Source organism: Temnothorax nylanderi, unplaced genomic scaffold, assembly GCF_030848795.1.
Source record: "Temnothorax nylanderi isolate EJ_2023f unplaced genomic scaffold, tnyl_v1.0 TNYL_tig0006_pilon, whole genome shotgun sequence".
In the NCBI taxonomy this organism is placed as follows: Eukaryota; Metazoa; Arthropoda; class Insecta; order Hymenoptera; family Formicidae; genus Temnothorax; species Temnothorax nylanderi.
In genome coordinates, this window is record NW_027249068.1 from 3016328 (window position 1) to 3041962 (window position 25635).

General features: G+C 34.2%; 1 protein-coding gene and 1 long non-coding RNA gene across 7 annotated transcripts; one reads left to right on the forward strand and one right to left on the reverse strand.

The window, feature by feature from the left end:
• Positions 1-20: 20 nt before the first annotated feature.
• Positions 21-24992, forward strand: Sytbeta (Synaptotagmin beta). Of its 6 annotated transcripts, XM_071718315.1 has the most exons (11): positions 21-292; positions 1319-1476; positions 6824-7135; positions 19215-19269; positions 19792-20020; positions 21097-21333; positions 21804-21902; positions 22050-22323; positions 22455-22688; positions 23038-23205; positions 23316-24992. In XM_071718315.1, the coding sequence occupies exons 3-11, from the start codon at positions 6866-6868 to the stop codon at positions 23487-23489; spliced, it is 1740 nt and encodes a 579-aa protein (XP_071574416.1). In that variant the 5' UTR covers positions 21-292; positions 1319-1476; positions 6824-6865; the 3' UTR covers positions 23490-24992. The 6 variants fall into 6 exon arrangements, with proteins under 6 accessions (XP_071574416.1, XP_071574412.1, XP_071574427.1 ...); XM_071718311.1 differs by lacking the exon at positions 21-292 and having other exon boundaries at positions 1063-1476; XM_071718326.1 differs by lacking the exons at positions 21-292; positions 1319-1476; positions 6824-7135 and adding exons at positions 11090-11335; positions 13411-13817.
• LOC139780059 (uncharacterized) lies at positions 16680-21189 on the reverse strand. Its single transcript, XR_011720099.1, has 3 exons — positions 21067-21189; positions 19798-20004; positions 16680-17079 (listed from the first exon to the last, which is right to left on the reverse strand). It is a non-coding gene; the product is annotated as an uncharacterized lncRNA (long non-coding RNA).
• Positions 24993-25635: the final 643 nt, after the last annotated feature.

Sequence of the window (25635 nt, forward strand, 5' to 3'; positions counted from 1 at the left end):
GGGACCGGGGGCGCCGGGGCACAGTATAAGTAGATATGTATACGTGACGATTTCCACGATTTCCACACTCAACATCATGGCGAACCGCGAACCATTTCACTTCAGATCAAAGGTGTCGAGTGTGCCGACGCCGCGACCAGCCGCGACGCCGACACGGAGTGAATTTAACCTACTGTTACTGTATCTACTTATACTTTGGCCGGGGGATGAAGACGGAGTACGGATGACGGATGACGGAGACTGATGGAGACTTGGAGACGGTGCGGCGTGCGCGAGAACGTGCAACGTGATGGTGAGCGGGGCGGGGCGGGGCGGGGCGGAGGAGGTCAAGGTGATTTAATCATTATTATTGTTAAAAATAAGCTGTAAGATTTCAATATTTTTTTTCGCACATTTGGTCGAAGGGACAATCTATGTAGTATGTACGTCGACAAAAGACAGAGCTTATATGATTGTTGACTGTTACTGATAAAATGCTTCACCGGCTGATAAGTCTCTTCTGATAAAACTGAATATCAACGAGATATGTGGGTGGACGGTGGACTGTGAACTGCCACCTGACGTCCTGACATTTTTTTTCTGTCTGACATGTACCTTATATTCTTTTTCCCACGTTCCTTATTCTTCTTTCCTGTTTCTCCTTTTTATCTTTTGTATCTCTCGTCTCGTTTGCAATCAGCATTGTATGTATTTTCTTGTCTTGTTTTCTTTTCATTTTATCTCTCTGTCTCTTTTCCTTTCTCTCTTGTTAGTTGTTCTCCCTCGGGACCTCACCGGGTCAACCTTAGCTCTCTATCTCAAGCTTTCTATCTCTATCTGCGGTTCCTTCTTTTCCATCTATCTTACTTTCATTTTTTCATTCCCCTTCTCCTTCCCTCCCTATCTTTCCTTTGCTCATCCTTTGCTCTCCGATATTTCTCAATCTCTCCCTCTCTTTCTCCCTCCTTCTTTTCCTCCCTCCCTCCCTCCCTCTCACACCCTCTATCTTCCCAACAGCTAAACCCGTTACCCCGTTAGGGAGAGGGAGGTTCAGTTCAGTCGTTGACGCGCCGTGAAACCAGCAACAACCATATTAGTTGAGATTATCAATTTTAAAAATAAAATACATAAATAACATTAGCAAATTTTTCTGATCTCGATAATTACATTTTGCATTGTTATTGACGTGTTTATCATGATTAACGATGGAATAATCGTTTTAATTGCGTCAAGTTAAATTAAGATTGCTACAGAAACGATAAAAATTGTAATCAATATTTTGCAGACAGTATTGAAATGTAAAAGCTATAATAATTCAAGTGTTTAATTGCGTTAGCAGCCGGACGGACCAAATTGCCGATACGTCTACTGAACGGTCGGACTAAATTATTTACTTCTACTGAAAACTGTCTAACTACAACGGGATTCTTCACTTATCATCTTTGGCGAGTCGCCCATAGTCTTGTTTACTGCTGAATTTTACATTCCGTCACGAAGGTAAGAAAATATAGTTACAATAATATACATTATTAATTTATTGTAACATATTTACACCATTTTAATGTTAATATTTTTATTTTTGAATTTTTCTTTAGATTGATATACCAAAACTTTATACATCTATATATAAAATATAAAATAAATTAATATATTGTACTAGTTTGAAAAAAATGATATAATATAAGAACAATTTAATAATACGTTTTAAAATTCTACATATTGTAATAAATATATATTCAACTTTGTTTTTAATCAATTATTAGATGTTTTCGTGTTATTTGATTATATTAGCAGAGGAGAAATTATTTTATTAAATTCTACAATTTCTCAGTTAAATCACAGTTTTGCAGCTTTGCAGTTAAATTTTAAAACAATGCGATATAGTCGTATGAGCCAATAACGCAGTCAAATTGCGGATCGATCGTTACCCGTTACCAATTTGTTGAAAGATTAGCCGAGTCGAGATTTCGATAACGTGATTACATTGCGAAAAACTTACGGATAGCATATCGTTACCCGTTTATCGAATGTCCAATGTAAATGAACGTTTACAAGAGACGAATACGAAATTGGGCACATATCCACGGTCAAGAAGAACATTTAGAATTCTTTTCTTTTCGGAACTCATATTTTTTACAGAAATGACAAAGAAATGACAATATTAACAATAGTAAACCAGCGCATAAACGCCATGATGAAACCATGTATTTTACATAGAAGAGCTACAGATGAAAATATTGATTTGTGCGACTTCGCGAGAAAGTCACAAACAGAGGACGCCAGAATTTGTTACAATAATATTTCGCGAAGTGACTGTCAGATACACAGTGACACAGACCTTATCCTTCTCAGCAGACAGAAAAATAACAAGGCACAATTTTTCTTCCACGTAGACATTGTATTATATTTCCAATCTGTTTTTAAGATTTATAGAAGATGCGTGAATTCTCAGATTTTATTATTTTAAGATAAATTATATTAAAATGCATGCAATAAAGAAATACGTATTATATAAAAAATTACATTTATTTTAAGTAAACAGATAAAGACTAAAAATTTAATTATTTTATATTTTATATTTTACACAGCTATATAGTTTAGAAATACGAGACGTATAAGTAAATTACGTTGCCCGATGCAAAAATACAAACAAAACAAATCAAGAATAAAATTGAAAAAAATAACGTTTCTTCTCGTGGTCTGTCACCATGATGTGGCAATGACATACTCGGGATTAACCAGGGGAAAAAGTGAACATTTGCATGGCAGAAAACTAGCCATGCATACAGCAGTACGATTTTATGGCCTTTCGCCTTTCCACGCGAGTAAGACAAATGGCTCTTTAAATTACTATACAAGAGATGTATAGATTCCTTCAGGAATTTACACACAAGACGTTACGTTACGATTAATGGATATTCACAGCATTAACATGACAATACATCGGATATAGTCGGATTTCGTTATTGTCTTTTACTTTGGTTCTCATGCGGGAATATCCGAGGATATGTACCGAAAGGACGCATTGTAGCATTGAGGCATTGATGCCATTGTATGAAATGTGCGCGCGTGTACATATCACACATGATGCGATGAAATTCTGTGTTAGGGAATGCCGCGACGAAATTACGGCTTCATGACCCCGATATGCGATGCTAATATAACTTTTTAATGATCTTAATGATTCTTAAAAGGAATACTTGAACAATTTCCATACATTTCACAACGTCCATAAACCGAAATCTTTATACTTTGACGCGGTTCAAATTGACCTGGGTTCTCTTGAATGCTAGACTAAAATAATTGATATTCTAGGGCAACTTCGTAACGAACCTAAGTGTCTCTAGGTAAATTGTTAAGTATAATTATCGTGTTAATCCGCTTGAGAAAGCATCGCGACCTTAATGACACGATTTCAATGAAAAGATGGGAATAATACGTCTGACATGACAGATATTTATGCTAATAGGATTAATTATCGTCTACAGATTTTCTCGTAATTATACATAATAAATAGCTTGATTATTTATTTTATTTATTTGGTTATTAAATACTCTGTACGTTAGAACAAAATCCTTATAATAGCGTATAAAATATTCAGATATGTAAAATAAATATGAAAATTATAAATTTTTTTCAAAGATTTAATAATTACACTAACATTGTGAAAAATGTAGAATTTTATATTAATTGATACCTTCTATCTATTCTGAATAAATTATTGCAACGGATGCTTTTATGCATCTCTTATAATATCGTGCATTGTACTCTTTCTAGACATTATATAGACTGATCGATTATCCGATCTAATAACTGCGCGACATTTCTGCATATTGTACCGTTATTGTCATCCGGATATAAAATATTAATCACTTGTGCAGCAGCTTGTTGATTAATATTTTACAATTATTTATTAAAATTTGTTCTAATCTCGATCTCTTTGTTAATCTTTTATCTTTCTGTTGCCGACAAAGTACTTTCTGACTATAAACTAAATACATTATATTAAAAAAAAATAAATTGTCTTAAAAATTAATAGATATTATAAAATAGCAATGTGCATTATATTTTACTGTTTCTTTTATTGTTTCTTCGTTATTATTTCTGTTTCTTTTCTTTATTTTGTTGTAGTTTGCAATCTGTTATCATTTTTAATGTGATCTAGATAATGAAAAAGTTCCACTATCTACTATAATAATTTAAAAGAGAATATTATATATCTTCTTGGAAGATAGGTTTTTAAACAATTTAGGAAAGTGATTCGTATTATTTGCTATTTGTATAATATAAGAAAGGTTTTTATATACTTTTTTGCAGTCTACTAATTGCTTCACACAAAACAGCTTTTGGTTACTGTATAACTCGTGACAGGAATTTAAATTGCAAAGAGACTGTTCTAAAATTCAAAATTTCCAAAGTCGAGGTACGTGACTGCACCATTTTCACCCTTGTCGTCGGATAATCCGAGACAGTCGTAATTTGCGTTTCACGGTATCCGGCTTGATACGATGTTGCTGTTTACTCAGGAACTCACTCATTATTATTCAAGAATCGCAGTCCACAATGTGCCACTCACGCCTACGTATCTAAACTGTTGCCAAGGCGCTACAAAATCCGAGTAAATAAAAAAAAAAGATATGAACATCGCATTAAATATTGTTTAGATTTACCAAAAGAAAAATATTACTTAAAGCTAATGAAATTACGTGGAATTATTTTTCGTCGATAAAATCAACGACGAAATTATTTTGTCATTAATTTCGAATTTTTTAAATTAAGTATGAACTATTATGAATCTAAAATCGTATTTTTCTTTCTTTTTAAAAAAGAATTCTTGCGATTCGCTAAATGTGTGTGTGTGTGTTTGTGTTTTAAATTACATTATAATTGCTGATTGGATTAGTGTAACTGCGACAGAGAAATGTTTTCCTTCTTTTGAAATAGGCTTGAGACAGCATATATTTGCTTAAAGAGATTCTAAGAATCGTGACCACGCTAAAAGTTTGTATATTGACTTTATAAATACTTGTGACATAGTTTGATAAAATATTCATAGATTCTCGTGTACCCCGTTTACGCATTAACATGAAGCGAGACATGAGCAAACCACAAATTCTAAAACAAGCTTCATTCATGATCACATTATTAAATTTTGCGAGTTTCTAATGGAGTAGGGAGTAGGGTACATTTGATGCGATTACGTTCACGCGCATCTACGGCTATAAACTCATCTAATGTGTTGCATAGTGGGCCAATTTTCAGACAAAATCCGAAGTTCGAAATTATGCCCGTAAGCGTAAAACATACATCGGGAGAACAGAATTGCCTAAGATGTATTTTGCATATTGCACGCGTGTTTATGGCGATGAAAAATATAATTAACGATCTATCACTGTTATACGTCTGCAACCCTCGAGCAATCCGTGACCTAAAAGGTCAGCCAACGTACGTTTGTTTAATAAAAAAATATTCTGTTCGGTGCACACATCACGTCACGTTATTCCCCTTAGGAATATTTCTCGCAGAGGAATCCATTACGTTATCGAAGTTAAAAAATTGGAGAAATCACGAAAAGTGCAGAGAGATGTGTCGCGCGAGAATATTTAAATTTTCGGAAATCTCTTGTTGCGTGAGTTTTGGCATGTTCAAAACAAATTGAATGGCTTTATTATTTCCACGAAGTAAGACAATGACAAATAGAGATGAATCAATGAGCTATCGTTATAGCATACGATTATAACTAAAAATCTCCTTGTATTAAATGACTTGTACAAGTTGAATATTTATTCATATAATTATTCATATTTCCTACAAAAATAGGTAAAGCTTACAATTTTCTATGTAGTTGTAAAGTGTGAATTGTGAAACTCTGTTAAGAAAACAGAGATTGCAAGCGAATAGATAGGACGAGAGTTATGGTACAGAGCTAGGAAGTAATTTATTACCTACACATGTTAATTGCAATAAGATACTTTTGTATAGGATATGTCTGATAAACAAAGAACACGTTGCAATTGCAATGTGAGTATTTTGATTAAGATAAATTCGTATCTCGATATTTAAATGCGAACTTTGATCGCGACTGCAAGTAGTTTTAACAGTTTTAGTTCGTGACAGTTCAGTTTGTGTCACGTTCTTCCTGTTTCTATAATTTTTGCCTTTTCGATTTAGAGTTAATTCGATCTGACCTCAATTAAACTGTATAGTTATCAATCATCAATTTTACTCACGGCTCATGGCAACGCCATTATCGATAATTTCTAATTAAAACCGTAGTTCAATTAACCGCTGCGGATTAGCCAGTGTAATTTGCTCCAATAAACATTATTTATTTCTTTCTATCCTCTGGTCTTTATCTATCAATATTTGATTACCATCGTACAGTTAATTTATTTAAGAGGAGTCAATAAATTTAATTGTTTGACACGATGAGTTTCATATACAAACCATCCACTGTCCCACTGTGGTTAACACGGTTATCGTTTTATCTTGTCTGCTAAAAGTTTATTTTATAATTCATTAAAAATAAATTAATTTAATAAAATATAATTTTTTATGTGTATTTTATGTGTGATGATATTTTACAAGATTAAAATAACATTAAAAATTCCAAAAGAATTAAGTTTTCATGTTGCACACAATACACATATAATTTTCTCTAGGTTATGAGCAAAACAACGGATGTTTTGTGAAACAAAAACAAAAATTTAACAAACACATTTAAAAGGCTTCTAAAAGACGTGTAAAAAATTAAAAGATTTTTAAATACTTACGCGATATAATATAGACATTTGTCTTTGATTCAGATTTTTCGACGAAACAATGACACGTATTTTATTTATAGATTAAGCAACGAATACTCCATCTCACATAATACGAAAGAAGAATGATGGTTTCGTCCGCAATATTCGGAGCAGCTGCTGGCACGGGATTAGCCTTAGTGGTGGCCATGACGATCGTAGTTTATCGTTACTATGCCGTGAAGCGAAAGGGGAAATGGAATTGGAGCAATCTGGATCGATGGCCGGATCCACCAAATATTAGGAGCAACAACAACGATCAGCCTCATCATCATCACTGCCACGCAGCGTCGACGTCACAAGTGCTCGACTGCTGGAGGAAGCCGCAAAAGAATTACTACGCTGTACAAACCGGGGTTAGTAGTTAGTCGTTTGTTCGCTATTGATTAACCACATGATAATGGCTGATAATAGTCATCCATTGACCATTATGATTCTTCTTTCTACGTTACTAAAAAAACGTAACTTTTTACGTAATTCCAAATTTCATTAGATATTCTTTCTTTGAAATTTCTATTATTTTTTTGTATTCTATTACAATTACTAAAGCAATTAAAATTTTTTCAACAACGTGAAAGAAATAATAAGAAATTGCACAAAATGTTTAATAAAGGCGCTGTGATTTGAATATCAATGGATGAACATTATTGTCACTCGATTACGCAACTCTTTTCCTGCTTTTCTAACTTCTCAGATTAATAAAACTTTTATTAGTCTTTATTTTTTGCATTTATCTTTTTTCGCGTTTTTATTGATAATTTTTCTTTATATGTATGTATATACATTTTTTTTTAAATATAATATTTAATATTGCTGTATATTTTTATCTTTGACTCATCTAGCATGCTCGTTCTATATCTTCTTATCTATCATTTACCGAAAATTATTAACATATTTATTAAATAAAATATAACACTTTTAAGCTGCAAATTTTTTATAAGATAAATATTAATAAGTCACTTAAAGATATCTTTTATTGATTTGTTTGAAATTTAAGAATGCATTTTTAATATGTACTGGCAAAGATTGTCGCTTGCGTGTTTGCTAACAATTACTGATCTATCCGCTATCGCAAGCATTTGTCGGTAATTTATAACTGCAGGTAAAATATGAAAATGTCGGTAAGACGTTTCTGTTAGCCAAAGGTCGATAAGGATAGAACTTTACTATGTTTGATCCTGTACAACAGGATAACGCTTTATATGTTGCCTTATGTCGACAAGGACGACAAGATGACTCGCACATATCCAAAGAATACTAAATATAACATATAAAATATATATACATAACATATAATATTATGTATAATTATAAGAATATATGCAACACCATATATTAATTTTTTCAATAAAATAAAAATAAAAATTTTATTAAATATTCAATTGTATCTGTAGGATAATTTTGATAAATTTAATATTTAATATACGTATAGAAAAAAAATTAGTCATTTATTTCAACTTATTAATTAATGGATTTTAGTAACTGTTATTTACCAAAAAGAATTTAGGTAATACATTTCTGTTTTCACGGTTTTGTTAAGTATATGTCAGAAAGAAATAATCTTCTTAGGTACGGAAACAGATACGACGTAAACAATGCTGATGTAATGCTGAAGTTGAACTTGATTGATGTGACCTATATTTTTTTGGTATACTTTTCGCGAAACTCAAGCTGCAGATACAAACAGGCAAAATGTAAAAGCAATCAGTTAGGGCAAACAAAGACAATTATGTATTATATACATTTATGCAAAAATTAATGAAGCAAATATATAATTCTCACCATTATAAATGTGCAGATAATGTCATAAACAAAATGAGGATGGGATTAATAAATTTGTTATCTCGTTTATCGTGTCTCCACGTATACATAATCATAAAGAGCCTTCTATACCGAACAAGAACGTTGAATCTAGAATTTCGATCGATACAGCGCTGCAGCGTTGGAGTTACGTAAACGTAACCATTATATTATTTGCCGACGGAGATTATTTTCAGAAATATGGCTTGCGACACATTACGATGGATAGGTGGATTTTGTTAATATAAAGAAATATTTATATTTGTTTGTATAATATCTGTGCCTTTAATTCTACCTTTAATACATAATTTATAATTTATTCATTGACACTGTTAAAAATACCAAAGAAACAATTCATTATTGAAGAAGGTGATATTAAAACTGATGAAATCCTATTCCCTTAATATGCTGCTAAGTTCTGGTGTATGTATAATAAACTTGATTATATAATAAATAATAATACATAATAATACATAATATGGTATTTATTATAAATAATAAATTATTCTGTTTGAGTCTCTCTCTCTCTCTCTCTCTCTCTCTCTCTCTCTCTCTCTCTCTCTCTCTCTCTCTCTCTCTCTCTCTCTCTCTCTCTCGAAATTAAATACAAGTTTAACTTGTGAACTTGTATTTAATTTCGAAATATATGGTATATTCAATTATTTCATATTTTTTAAAGCTTGGAGGATATTAAATTCTAAGTAAAGAAAATATAAATCTACATACATACATTAATTTTTTTCAATTCTTAAAAAAGTTGTTGAGAGCATTACATTAAATTTTTTGGTTTATTTTTGCATAAAACATGAACAAAATGTTTCATTGTCTAATTTTCTGGTCAAATCAATTTGGAAAATTGTAAACTTCTATTTTATGCAAAGTGTATTGAAGGTATACTGTAATTAGGTTAATGTACCGTATACTCCGTTATATTGAAAAGACGCGAAATTACTATAGTTTGTCCGAGACTTAGGTATTCTTAAATTTAAATATTGCCATCATTATAGCAATCTCATTTTGTTAGAAGGCACTTCAAACAAATTGTTACATATTGTGCAGTTACAACGATAACGTTTCGTTAATGAGCGAATTTTCATAAAAGAAAGAAATCTCTAAATAAACATCGTTTATTTAATAAACGTGATGTTATTTAAATTAACAAAGTAGTAATATAAATTTGTCGTTCAAATGTCACTGCATTTGTGAGAAAAATAGTTCAAGAAAAACAACTCGTCTACAATCAATAACATAGTTTGCATGCCTACTTGCTTATATCCATTGTCATGATCGCAAAGAGGTTGAAAAATACATCGGCGGAAAGAGAGAGAGAAAGAGAGAGTATAACAGATTTAAAATTTTATTAGATAGTGTGTTCTGATTGAAGTATGACTCATAATATAGATCGTCCTCGTCTAACGAATCCTTATGCGATAGAGCGAGGGTAAAACGATTTCACAGTTCAAGAGCGGATGTATAGTCCATGTACCGTGTGTAAGAGTTGCGCAGTTCTTCCGAGTCCCATCTTTTGTAAATCAAATTAAAAAGTGTTGTTTACTTTAAGCTTTAATTCTCATTGATAAAATAAATTTAATGCATTACTGTCTGGTTAATATGTCTAGACGTTAATGGTTACGGAATTAATATTTGAGAGCCTCTTAGCAAATTGAGCTATAGAAGATCTTTGCTAATCGTTAAGTAAACCGTGAACTAAAATTTGAAGACTTTATTTAAACAGGAATCTAATTTAACAGAAGAGAGAATAATTTGTTGTTGAAAAATATGAAGATTCTAATTTTTAAACAAATGTGGAATTTGTACGATGACTTTCGAGAACCCGCATGTAACGCTTATATTAAATTTTCTTTTGTTTTCTATTCAATGTTTGTCATTATATGTTTACAATTAAATATTCGTTATTTGCCGCACGTCGATCGATCTTTTTGCAAAAATTCAGGGAAATATTGCAAATTGACAATTTTTTTTCGTTATTTCCTTTCTAATCTTACCAACTTATTGTTAGTAAACACACACACACACAATACAGGTACATATACAATTAAAAAAAATAAAATTTTATTATTGATATATTTCAAGATAATTATGGGAAGAAATCTTTTTTTAGGCACAATGCTATCGCACGTTATCTGAGTGTAAACAAATAATAATTAACATATCTATTCAACGCTATTAATTTATATTAAGATATATCGTCGCAGTAAGCATCGTTGAAACGAAAGTAGAACCAATTCTCCTCCCTAAAATCGTTGTCGTCCCTGTGTAACCTGTTGCGGCGCACGCACCCTTTCCTGTCTCACTTTCGTGCCCGATATCCATCTTCTCTTCCGTCTTCCGTCTTCCGTCGTTCCCTAGTTAAGGACATCTCTCTCTCTCTCTCTCCCTTTCCTCTCTCTCTCTCTTTCTCTTTCTCTCTTTCTCTCTTTCTCCACACCCTTCGGTGGCGGAACCGGCCGCCCACCACCCTCAGCCACCAGCTACGCTCAGCGGCGAATCGTCGTTTTCTGGTGGTGCACGACGAGCCCTGGCACTGGTCGGGCGCGTATAAAGTCAGTCGGGCTAGCCCAGTATCGCGGCACGGTGATACCCGGTGACACACATCCATATCAGGTCGTGATAGACGCACCGAGAACGGGATCGAAAGTCGACGAAAAGTATCCCGTATTTTCATAGAGTGCTCGAATGAAATTAATCTTGTGACTGTGAGTGATAATCGTACTGATCGCGACGCTCATAAAACAGTTAGTATACCGTGAGCCTAATGAGAGAGTACCTATATAAAGAATACAATTAATCATTATTGCGTGTCGTGAAACCGTGGCTGTCCGCTTGTTGTTACTATTTGGGCGACCGACGACGAATCGGGTCAGCGTGGCGTCTAAGTAGTTGTAATCCGTAACTGTTCAGACATTCATCTCGTCTTTAATGGAGAAAGATAAAATAAGCAGTTGTGACGTAAAATTAATTGAATCGGGTCACGGACAGAGTAATGAGCTGCGGTCGTACACGACCGCTGAACCGTAATGAAATCAGACGTCCCTCTATTCAGCTTTATACACGATTAACGTGGAGAGTGGCGATTCTCAAGAGCGAAAAACGAAGCGGAGTTTTATTGAGCAAGATAAAATTGTAGAAAGTAGGGCAAAATGCGGATAGCTGCAAGAAAAGGATTATAATCCTTGAGAGACTTAAGTCCAAGCCAGATAACGCGGTAATATAATTTTGAGGAACCTTAGTAGAGAGATACGTCAATCAGAATAAATATCGATTTTAATTGACGTTTAGATCAGCACCTCCTACTCCTTTTTCGCGGTGTTTATTGAAAATCGATCTAGAATGTTCTTTTTTGATTCAACGCTTTATACCGCAATGACTCTCGTGACACTTATGTAAATCTAACAATCGTCCTGACATTCTAATCTAAAAAATTAAGATAGCACAAGAAAGTTCTAATAATGTTCACGATTCTTCAAAACGTGTGATGGTCAAAGATAAAAAAGAAAAAACAAATTCTGGATAAACTGGATAATTTGAATAATTTGATTACATGTTAACAGTTTAGAAATGACGACGGTGATTTTTACATAGAAAAATTTGACGTGCCACTTGGACTAAATTCTACGATATGTAATGCGAATTATGTAAAATTAATATTCGACCTTTTAAAACATACTGTGTTCAATAAATATTGTACTACAGAATTATCATTATTACTAATATATTGTTCCAGCAATCTATTGATCTTTACTCAATATCAAAGCAGTAGTTGTTTCTTATATTATAATTTATGTGATTTTAGTGGCATACCTTAATCATTTAAATTTTTAAAAATTTATCACCTAAATGTATAATTGTAATCTACTTTCAATAATCTAATATTTTTCTTAAACCTAATATATTATAAAAAAGCATGAACCTGTATTTTTAACAATGTAAATTTTGTCATCGCTCTGATTTCAGAAATCAGAGAAAAATCCGAATTTTTAATCGTACAATAAACGCGTATGATCTCGATTGGTGATGAGAGTGCTATCGGGGCTATATCCGAATCGGTTTAGGTAAAGTGACGAGCTGTAATTAATCGGCCACAAACGTACGGCAATATCGTAACGCGACTGATTGATTTAACGAAAGCGAATTACGTTCTAGGCAAATGCATCTTTACTTCAAATGATACGTAATTAATATCACGAGCTTTATTGACGTTGGATATGCAGTGATATCCAACGCAACAATAACAAATTACGCGATATTGAAAATACTATCCATCGAAATGAGATTATTTAAGTTAATATAATTGATAGAATCAAACATCACAAATTCTGGTAACAGGTATCGGATCAGATATTTAATTATTTTCTACTTTCAACGGCTTATTTTTATTTTTGATCAATTTAGTCTATTTCGTATACTTTCCTTCAGTATATACATATAGTACGCTTGTAATATTTATGCTATTATAATAAAAGCTTCTCATTAATAGCATTAACTAAAAGCTTTTATACTATTAACTGATGTGAAAATTTATTCCTGTTAATAGTCAAGCGAGTAAATAAATATTGATTTTTATCGCAGGACACAGAGATTCGCGCGCGACTTTCTGTGAAATTGTTATTCCACGTCGAGACGAATTCGAAACTCCAATCGCTCGAGGAAACGCGCCACTTTCCAAATACTCCGTATGCGAATGTAAACTTTAACGTTTGCTCGAGAGTCACGCCAGATACTCCAGAATTGATTGTTAAAGCAGTAGATTCGCGTCGGACGTCCAAGTGTTTAATGCGCGCGAGCGGCGTTAAACTTTTGACGGCAAAAGTTTCACGATTGCAGGCACAAAAGCGGTAAAGGGTTACGCTAGATCCGAGTCACCGGCATCCTTTTGCTAATTATCTCGGACGAGGCTCGTCCCGCGACTTTCCAACTCGGACAGTTGTTTTGCACGCGTTCGTCAAAGTGCCGGACAAATTGTCAGAGGTTCTGGGCGATGTCCTGGAGTTATGCGGAGGCGGAGGCGGTGGCGGTGGCGGTGGCGGTGGCGGTGCGGCAACCGGAGACAAGAACATGTCGAACAACCCGTCGGGTGGAAGCGCGGCTACTAGGATCGGCGCAGTGACAGGAGTAGCGATAATCAAGGGTAGATGGGCCCAAAGAGGCACGAGATCGCCTCTCTCTTCCGTCGCTAATACCGATAGTGCCGACAGTACAACTTCGACCAGTTCGGAGGTACAGCTAAATATATATTTCACAATTGTATATAAAGTGTTAAACAGTTGCAGCTAATGACTTGGTACTTGTAATAGAAGATTTTGTATTTTATATTTTGTATTTTTCATCAATTTTTTTCCCGGGGTATATATGTATATATTTTTTTTCTATTTCGTGCGAAATACATTTTCACATATTTATGTATGTGTGGTCCTTGCTCCAAACAAAATCTTTATTACCTTTAACAAAATTAAAACTGGAAATTAAATCGAAAGATATCTTGACCAATTTCAAATATCCAGAGACATCCAGAAGATTTTCGAAAGCATCTAAAAAATTTAGCTATTGTCTTTGAAAATTTTGCTGAGGATAGAAATCTCAAAGAAAAATACCTCGGATTATTCGCGAAAACTTTAGACGTACGCGCGATAGTGCTATGTACTTTCAGCACCTCGGAAATCTGGATGCACTTGTTGCGTCCGTTCTAGCGTGGGCTTCTCTCTTTGTTATACGCGTGTGACTTCCCTCACCGCATTCTCTGCTTGCGTGTCGCGACCATTTTACGTTGCACGTGCAACTAATCTCGAACGACGGATTTAATTATAATTATTTTCTATCTTCCAAGCAATGCTATTTCTGTGGTATGCAATTTTATGATAATTCTCTTGCAAAAACATGTAATTTTTGCGATATTTAAAGAATTTATTGGAATTTATAAAACATTGCGAAACAAAGTCCTCAAGTAAAATAAAAGTTACGTAAGTTTATATTGATGTTGTTCATGTAATGGAATCACTATAAGTAAATTGAGTTTTGGAGCTCATCATAGAAAGAGTTGACTGTTATATATCCACCGATTCAGCGTCGGCGTCGTCCTAGAAACGCTCACTTGTTAATAGAATAAGTATAGAATTTGAATCGATAGCCGATTGCGCCATCGCGACAATTAATTGAATGGGAATTAAGTTTATCGCATAGACGTCGCCTATCGTTACCAATTGTTATCTACTAAATAATAAATATCGCTAAATAACAAATATTTTAAATTTGTTAAAAACAAATCAGAATATAAAAACTTAAAAGTATTCTATTCTACATATTACTAACACATGCAAATATGTTTAAATCACAGGTGTAATGTAATAAAGATATTATTGTCTAAATAATATAAATTACTGATTATTTAATAATTTGATATCGAGTATACAACTTTAAATATATATAAAAATAATTATGATTCAATTTCTCAATAAATGCTGTACAATATAATATAATATAATATAATAAAGGACTTTTATCAGGGGCGTATAATTCGTTATATAGACGAACGTATATAGTCGAAACTCAAATTTATTCGTTACTGTATCTTATCAAATCTTTATTATTATCATCTTTTTTCGATTATCGATTATTGTCATCCTGCGTAGCAAACTCTTACAGAGCATGTACATTTGTACATACAACTCTGACGTAAAAGTTAATTAAAATTCAACAAATACAGCTAATTTTACAGCGCAAAACGACGTCTGCCACGTTCCGGATCAATGCCTTTCAGTTGACAAGGAACGAGGAGTGGTTAATTGATATTGGAACAGCTATGACAGCTATACACGATCATTCGTGATCGAGATATCGTCACAGACTGACATGCATTCAATTTCTAAAACTCTTGACAAATCACGTCAAACTTGCGATACTATAATATACATATGTTGCAAATCTGACAACAAAATATTCGACTAAATCTATACATTATTCTAAATTGTAATTGCTTTGAAAATCTTATACAATGTGGATCAATAGTAAAAATTTTGTTTTAATTTTAAATGGAACTGACTTTGCAAGCAAAATCTATTACCAAAATATTATGTTTTGAAAAGACGTCTTTTTGTATGTGCTTTAGTTTGCATTATATTCTAAAATATTCAACAGTAGATAACTTTAATTATTCACAACTAATTTTTATTTTATAATATAATAATATAATAATATAATAATATAATAATATAATATATATAATAAAAAATCCATAGATTTAAATTTAATGTTTCCACGTTTTATATCGCTTGTTGTGTCGCTTCTATTCTAACGCCTAGGTTTAATGGTGACTATACTAAATTCTGCCACCAATATTTATTATGCATGGTCGATGACGGTACATTTTCTAAGTGAACATATTTTACCTGCCGCACTCCGTGCGAGCTCGTCGTACTTACGTCCTCGAATATTCTGCGTTCGCGGCTTATATGGGACGTCATTCCAGACGTGAAATGTTTTATCTACTACAAGGAACTTCGTTCCAGTACGCTACGTACCGGTCATCGCTGTGTCGGACAAAATTTGCATGATAAAGCGAGTTAATTTTTCTGCCGCGGCGTGAAATTAAAGTGGACGCTACGTCGTAATAAAATAAGTTTCGCAGAGAGAAAAAAAGAAAAAATTCTTGTATCACGTGCATATATGAATTTTTAATGTCGTTAATATTTCGTAGTTTTGCGCTTTTCCGCTTTGATTCACACGAAAAGATCTATTACTATGATTATTACTATATGATTTTAATTAAGTCGTCTACATTTCTGTTTTTTAATCCTGATCGCTTTGATATTTAATCGAGATCTATAATGCATGTAGTTTTTGTATTTTATTGCTTAAATGTTCAACATAAAAAATTGTAACAATTTTATGTTGCCTCCGAAGAAAGGAAACAAATGCACATTTAAGCTGAATTTTAGAGTACGCGATATTATGTGACATACGTAAAATATTATCCAGGATTTTCTGTAGTTTACTCAAATACAAAAAATAATAAAAATATAATCATTTTAAGCAAAAAGGAAAATTAACATTTCAAATCGAGATAAACAGCTGTTAGTCTCTGTGTTGATAGTATCGATTTCGTATATACCTTTATTTATCATTTACAGGCCTCTTGTTAGAAGTACAAAGATTGTGTCTAATTTGTCAGACATCAAATAACGTCCGATACGCACAAGCAATGGTATTGCTCTGCTAAATTTTATACAGAAGGTTTCGTGAGTTAGCACGTTTACACATCACAAACACTTAGATTCTTATGTTAATTTTTGTACATATTTTTGTGAACATAAATCTCAATCGATGAGATAATATCGCAGATAGGAAAACGATGGCAATTTTGATGTTTCGACTCGATGGGCGGAACCGTGTATTCCGTTCCGTGCTCTGCTTCAAGTATCGACCCGTCAAAGGTAGCTTCCAGCGACCTCACCCCGTAACTGCCACCTACCCTCTCATCACGATGCTGAAACACGAAGTTGGTATCTTTGAGTCTCTCTCTCCCTCTCTTCCCTACCCTCCTTAGCTTCATAATTCAAAGGTTCGTCCTTATCAAGGGCTTATGGAGAATGCTTCGAAACATCAAAGAAACCATTCGATTATTTCCGCCATTTGAAAACTATCCTTAAAAGACCATCTCGAATAAAAATCGCATTTCTTTAACAAGACTAAATTCTATTTACGTGGTTGTTGTATCGTTTTTAGAAACGTTTTCTTTCCGTTATTGTTATATATTTCAACATCAAACATTGATTTCTATAGGTATAAAATAAAATAAAATAAAATAAAATAAAATGAAACTTTGCCCGAAAAGACCGATATAAGTTATAACGAACAGATTTAGAACAAAACTAAGCAAGTCCTTGTTCCGTGTATAAATATACAATATAATTACATAATATACAATATAATTAGAGACAATAATACATTATTCATGTGTCTATCTTATTGAATGTGCAATGTGAGTGACACATTGCAGTTAATTATTAAATATATATACATATGTTTATAAACTAATTGTAAGATGTACATATGCATATAGAAATATTTATCTTGACCTTGACGTTTCATGGTTGTATCACAATTTTTCACTCTAGATTTTCTCAGAAGTATAAGTCACGGTTAAAATTAGCAAACATATTTATAACTTATTCTGCGTTTATTTTCAACATTTTTGACAGAAAATATTTAAAATGTTAGATATTCATGTAGGTTACAGTTTTAAGAATTTCTCAACTTAAATAAAACGTTTTTTATTCAAAATGTACATTGATAATCGAGTTAGAAGCAACTCTGCCCAATATATTTTATCCATTTAATCACGTCCGTTGCTAGAAAACTAGAAAGCTTAACTTTGCTCACATGAGTCCATGAGTGAAACAGTCACCGCGCCGAACGAATATTATTACAACAATAAGCTGAAACTCCTGAAACAAGCGATCTTTAATTAAAGCGCTAACTCCGCTGACAAGTGAAGCAACAGAATACGAATCACGTATTCACCAAGTTACGATTAAATCGTTAAAATGCATGCTGCTTTTTCTTTCACGGAGAAAAGTTGCACGCACACGTGCGCGCACGCACGCAAGTGATACCTGCAGTAGAGGAAAATATCGACATAATTCTCTGCAGCAGTAAAGCCAGAAACGGCAGAAATAAAGAATGACTAAAACAAAGGGTAATTAATGTCTCGTATGTCCCTGGCAATGCCGGAGAATACATTGATACGCGCAATACGCATACACGTCGATATACGAAACCGTTGGTATATTATAGTGCAAATTAATTAATGTGTAATTTACTGGGAAATTTTGAATACGAGTATCAGTATTCTTTATGTTATGGAATCATCAGTGACGTAAAATTTGCTCTGTGTGCGTCAGAGTTCACATTATTTCACATTATTTACTATTATATTAATATGAGAACCTGATTGTAAATATAAATCGCAATCACTTAAAAGAGAATTATTGAAAAGAAAGTATATTCTCTTCTCTACTCGGCGAGAGCTGCTTTTCCGCAATTACGTTCCATGTAATACAAATTTGACAAATATGCAATTAGATGATTTTATTTTACAAAATAAAAATATTGTGAGAAAACACTTAAATTCTATTTCTCATTTAACCGTATATCATTTCTCTCACATTTTTCTTGTTCTATATATAAATTTTTATGTTCTCAATAAATATTATCATGTTATACATTGCCTATGACACGTGTCATTCATAATAAACATCATAATGATACATTAAATATAGAAAAATAAATATCAAGTTTATTTCCGCAACGATATGATTATTTTATAATATGAACAGGTATGGGCAAGTAAAGATATTTCGCGTAAATAAATTCCAGCAGAATTTCTCATCCGAGAAAAATATTAGAAATTTCTTGTCGAAAAATTCTCCAATGCAAAATTGGAGCGAGAGTCACGCGTCACGCGGCTGTACGCGCTGCCATACACTTAATTAAAAATCTATCCGGCGAATATTTAACGAGTATGAAGCACGTTCGGATTGAATAAACCCGACGAGCTTCCTATCGAGTTATTGTTGGTATATTAAAGAGAATTCTAATTGTCCTAATTTTCTATTTCAGGAATTTAACGTTGCGAAGGAGCAACACGCGGTACAACCTTCGGTAACCGAATCGGGTAATTATGAGTGCTTTTAATGGGATTCTTAACGCAAATATTAATATTAATCGGAGTTATGCATAATTTAAGTGACTCTTTTTCCACATCCCTTCAATACGATTCCTAGAAAATTATATGCAATATTACTTATGAGAGAGAAATATATGATAGTTAAATCTTTAAAGAAGACAATCAAATGGTTGAAGCTCAATTGATTTTAATCAATGCCTGTGAAGATGGTTTATAGATATTTCTGTCTGCACCAACGCAAAAACAAGCATATTTAAGGTTTTTTTCCCGACGATTTTTAATGCAGTATACAGTATTTCGCGTTTTGTTTCTATTATTCATTCAAAGACTCTGTATCTATATCGATGTGCGCTCGACGCATCGTTTATTTTCACGGACGGAACTCGATTACCGAAGAAATTTGTAAACCATCGTCGTGCATAATTGAAATGCTCTCGAAAGCTATCTTCTAGTTATTACGATGATAATTTTTCATCCCGCTTAATTTTATGTAATACGTTTTCCCTGAAGGCTTACCCCATCAGAGTCGCAGTTATCCAGGCGGGGGCGGAAGTAGCAGTCGAACGTTGGCTAGAAATTCATCCGTTAGCTCGCAGAGCTCGGTGGAAGGTGCATCTTGTTCTTCGAATCATCGAGGATCGTCGCCTCAAATTAGAGCATTCGGTCCGGACGGGCGGCATCATGCTCGACATGATCCTCTACACGCCGCTTCTTCGTATCCACCTAGCAGAAGCTCGAGGTCAGTATATATAGTAAAATACAATTCATTTTATTACTATTTAATGTAAATGTGAATATCTGAAAATAAATATAATAGCTCTTTCTCTTTAAGTTTCGGTGAATGGTATTTATTAACTTTGCGTAAAGTTAAGTCTTAATAGCATGATTATCGGAATATGAATAAACAATAAAAATGTATTGCTGCGTAATTTACTCAAGTCACAATTACAGAGTACAAAATTACTTAGTACATTTTTAACCCTCCGAGGCCACACCTCTTTTTTTAATACGCCCCGGCCACACTGGGGTGGTCGCCACCCCAGACGGATTCGAAGTCTCATAATTTCAATTAATGCACATGAAAATTCATGAAACATCTTAAGCGTGTTGTTTAAAAATATGTATGGTAACCCGAAATGTGCTCGATGAATAAAAATATTGTAATTTTTGGTCGCGATAAGGAATATACACCGAGGCCACTGGGGTGGTGGTCACCACCCCTATAATAATCTTCAAATGTTTACCAAACATAACTGACATGGCTTAAAGCCTTTCTACTGCGGATCTTCGAGAGAGGGACCCAACCAGAGATCCTGGGTGAGATCCTGAGGGACACTGATTATAAAGCCTATCTTAAAAATATCGGGCCCTGAACTTTTGTTGGGGTGGCCGCCATCCCATGTGGCCTCGAAGGGATAATATTGATTGTTCTGGCAAAAAATTCTTCCTGACTTATTTGAATAAGTAACATGTATACGTACGGTAATTCATTCATCATAATTAACAAAACTTTTCTATATCTAAATCTAATAAAACGTTGTATTCCTAGGATTAGCATTTGAGGAATTCACATTTGTTTTCATTTGTAAATTGTTGAACATGCATCTTCTTCATTTGTCTTGACGATTTCGTACGACTGCGTACATAACTTTTATACGTATACAAATAAAGGTTTTCTTAAATCATATAGAGTAACGTTACAATATTATATAATTGTCTCAATTTCTTCTTTCTTTTATATTAGGTATATTATATTATATTATATTATATGTATATATAACATACGTGGACGTATAGTTTGGAAATATCCCACAGATCTCCTTCACCAGCTCGTGCGGCGTCCTTGGATGCACGTTGTGCAAGTCCTGCCAGTTACACGGGCAGCTTGCATAGTGGAAATGCGTCGCCTTCACAAACCTCTTTGTCGTCCGTAGCAACGGGTGTAAGTTCCACTTGCGGGTGTTCGCCGATGAATGCCGTTCAAAGTACTTCCAGACAGACCAGTCGTTGCTTATCGCCCCTTCTCATCCCACCGCCACGTGCTTCCATAAGGTAAATAACAGAATTCTCATAAACGTGATGAATATATATTCTTCATGAAAAATCTTCATGAAAATGTGAAGAACGTCATTTCTGTGTAGAATGACATAATAAAATTCAGGTAAGCGCGCGCGCTTGACAAAAATGTCAAGAGAGAGATTATTTCTATAAACGTATTAATAATATTATTATTATTATAGAACAAATTATATAACATATTTCATCAATATGTTAATATGTTAATTAATTCTTTTCTCTATAAATTAATCTCTAAATAAATATTCTGATATAATATTAACTTTCAGAATTTCTGTCTGTTTATATTATGAGTGAGGCATTAATTATTAGAGAGAGAGGTCGCACGCGGATTTGTCTTGGATAATTATTAAAATTTTATCGAATCCTCTTATCAGTATATAGAGTATATTTTGAGCATAAATTTGAAAATGTGATAAAATGCTTATTTCTTTGCGATCTATTAGCAGCGACAGTGGTCCCATACCACCTGCTTCTCCACTTGGTTCTTTACAACCGGATCTTTATCAAAGACGTGACGGTCCTGTCTTTCTCAGCGCTCGCAGGTACATAATATAAAACTTGGCTTATAAAACTTTCCTGATGATCTTAAACTGCTTTCTCTCGCTATATGCAAAAAGTACTTGATTATCGCTAAAGATATTATATATAAAGATACGTCTGCACTAATCGCGATATTTGCGTAACCGCAGGACAGGAAAGCATTTGGGCAGGCTTCATCTGCGCTTGAGATATGACTTTGATAAATCGGATTTGGATGTGCACTTGATCGAGGCACACGATCTCGCAGGCAGCGATCAGGGCGGTTTCAACGACCCCTACGTCAAGTTGACTCTCAGCCCGGAAGTGGACAGCAGGAAAAGACAAACGCAGATCCACCGGAACGATCCGAATCCGTTTTTCGATCAGCATTTCAAATTTCCCGTCAGCTACGAAGAGCTGCAGGAGAAAACTCTACTTTTACAGGCAATTACATATCGTAGAAAATCGTATCGAACGATTCGTAGGATAGAATATAGTAGTAGTAGTAGAGTAAAACGCATTCCTAATTTAATCGAAATCGCTGGAATAATAACGTAACGTTATGATGCAATTAGGTATTCGATTATGATCGTTTCTCGAGGAACGATGTGGTGGGTTCGGTAAGAGTGGCCATGGACAGCCTCGAATTGGTCTCTTCCACTTCCTCGGTAGAAGTATGGGGTGAAATAGCGAGGGAACGCAAACCACCGGAAGAGATTCAAGAGGTTTTGATTTCATTGTCTTACTTACCGAGTGCCGAGAGGCTCACGGTTCTTATGATGAAAGCTAGAAATCTGTTTCCCCAACAGGTAGGATATGCATATATAATATATACGCATGTAATAAGCTGATTATTTATATTGATTTGTATCGATATCGATATAAATACAAATAAAAGGTTTCTTTTTCGTTCAATTGCGCGTCGCCTTTTGTTTTAAAAATGAGAGTGGCCTTCGGTTTACTTGTTTTTCACTAGTAGGAATATTTCTATCCTCTTTATTAGTAAATAAGACACATATATTTCTTAAAGTGTACGTACTTTCTAATTTCCTCTGCATTTATTATCTTTTACAAAAAAAAGTTTGTTTTGTTTATATCGCTAATTATTTAATAGTTAACTTAAATAGTAAACTTCTGAATAATATATATGTAATGCAGGATAAGGAGACATTGGATCCGTTCGCGAAAGTTAGTCTTCTCTGTGGAGAAAGAAGAGTAAAAAAGAAGAAGAAAACGGCTGTTAGGAGGGCAACGACAAATCCCGTTTGGAACGAGGCGATGTCGTTTAATATACCTGCTTCATCACTCGCATCATCGGCTATAGAGGTATACAACAGTATATCGGTATATTTTAAAAGGATTGCACAAATAGCAGATGACAATATGTAGATTTAAAAAAAAGAAAATAATTAATTAATTAATTACGTCTGTGTAAGATATGCGTGCTGGACTCGAGCAGCGAGTTGATCGGCGGAAACGCCATCATCGGATCCTGCATCATTGGACCGGCCACAGGTGCGGACAGCGGTAACAGTCAAGGACGAGAACACTGGCTTCAAATGACGCAGTCACCGAGGAAGCAAATCGCTGAATGGCACACGCTACACTAGTTCGATCGTCGTTACGATCTAGCCGTTTGATCGCCCGAATAATTCGCGTCCTTGATCAAAGGAAATACAATCTATCGTCGTGTAACGAATAGACGTAACGAATAGTCGAATGACCATATACATACATACGAAACGTATAGCGATATTATATGTAAAATGGCAAAAAATAATATGTATTTCTCCATCGTCTTAACAAAAAGAAAAAAAAAGAACAAAAAATCCAGTGACCCGTTAAGAAATCGTTCTTCTGCACTTTTATAGATATATTAATGATCGTTAAAGATCCATATAACATTTCGTTGCATCGAATGTCGATGCGCGAAGAGAAAAAAGTAAGAAAGAAAAGTAATGATGAATATTCTTCGTATATCTATGCACTAACAGGCACTACGCACTTGTATTTTCGTTCATTGCACAACACTTTGCGCTACAGGCATGATCCAACTGTGCATTTCTTAATTTTGGATACCTGAACAATTTAGAGATGTAGTTTTAAATTAACATTGATGCATTAATACAAATTCTCCAAAGTTACAATGAAGGAAACGTAATCCAAGCTGTGAAGCAAAAGCAGAGACAGATCTCATGTTTCGCTTAACAGATCAATAATTAAACGTACAAACTAATATTTTAAGATAAGTCACAACTCGAGAAGACAATTATCAAGTCCGAGTTGATGAAATCCGTTGTCTTAACTAAGAAGCTACTTTCTCTCAGGTTTATCTCGTATTTCTCTTATAATTATGCTTCTTCTTCCTCCTCCTCCACCTCCTCCTCCTTCTCGAGAAAAAAGAAAATTACATACATCGGGAGTCTATTATAAGTCTGTCATTGTGTGACAAATGTGGCCTAGAAGAGTAATTAAAGTACGCCGTGTCTATAGCTTGCAAGCTAATCGAAAAGGCCTAATATCCCCACGAATGAACATGCTAATCGCAACAGCGTATTGACTGTGTCGTTATCGCTGTGTATTTTGTCGAATGTGTAATTCCATATGCTAAATAAATTGAAACATAATGTGTGTGTAAAGGAAGCAAGTACAAGACGTCTTTCGTTCAGTATCAAACGTAATTAAAACAATGGGCAATAAAATATTGATTTGTCATCCCCATTGATCTTTTTCTCGTCAACGATGTCTCTACAAGCATATGTATGTACTTACTTTTTTACTGAGCAAAAATGGAAAATTTAAGCCTGATTTTTACATGAATCAAGTATTACACAAACGCGATATCGTATCCGACCAAAAACTCACCATATCAGACTGATAATTTATGCTTTCGTTATCGAATCCATTTCTTCTGATTTTAAGTATCGAAAAATAATAAGCTTGCCGGTTACCAAAGATTTAATTGTATATATGTACGTTAATTGTCATCGTTACGTTTAAGTGTCAGCAATTTGTCAAATTGCGTTGTAATAACCCATTGTTGGAAAGAAAGAAGTAAATGTTAATGAGCGTTAAGTATATCTAAAATAAATATTATAATCAATAAGTCTAAATATTGGGTTGGCCAATAAGTCCGTGCGGTTTTTTAATTATAAATGTTCGATGATTATTTTTATAGAAGGTAATAACTTTAATCAATTATGTATTGGCCATTGTTATCTACTATCTTTTGCCATCTTTCGGGCAGCTTCATAATTCCTCGTTCAAAGAACTTCCTGTCTTTCTCGGCAAAAAACTGTTCCAAGTGTTGTTTGACAGCTTCCTCAGAAACGAGGTGCTTTCCATTCAAGGAATTTTGAAGGGAGCGGAACAGATGATAATCTGATGGTGCAATGTCTGGAGAATACGGAGGATGTGGTAAGACATCCCAGCCTAGCGCCAATAATTTTTGCCGGGTTTGTAGAGATGTGTGCGGCCTAGCGTTGTCATGGTGAAAGACGACGCCTCATGATCTTGCTCGGGTGAAGTCCTGCCTTCGAAGCGGTTTGTGGCGGTTCGCTGCGCTGCCCCCACGATCTTTTGCGCGTGATGTTATTGTAGTCAGCTGGATAAATTAAATGCAGCGATCCACGAGAAGCGTCCAGAATTGGTGAATCGTAGAGGCGTCGTCTTTCACCATGACAACGCTAGGCCGCACACATCTCTACAAACCCGGCAAAAATTATTGGCGCTAGGCTGGGATGTCTTACCACATCC

Excerpts from the sequence above, each read along its gene's own strand:
- Sytbeta (XM_071718315.1), top strand. The coding sequence starts at position 6,866 with ATGATGGTTTCGTCCGCAATATTCGGAGCAGCTGCTGGCACGGGATTA. Across the intron at positions 22,689-23,037 it reads GAAATCTGTTTCCCCAACAG|GATAAGGAGACATTGGATCC; the intron begins GTAGGATATGCA and ends TATGTAATGCAG. Across the intron at positions 23,206-23,315 it reads TCGCATCATCGGCTATAGAG|ATATGCGTGCTGGACTCGAG; the intron begins GTATACAACAGT and ends CGTCTGTGTAAG.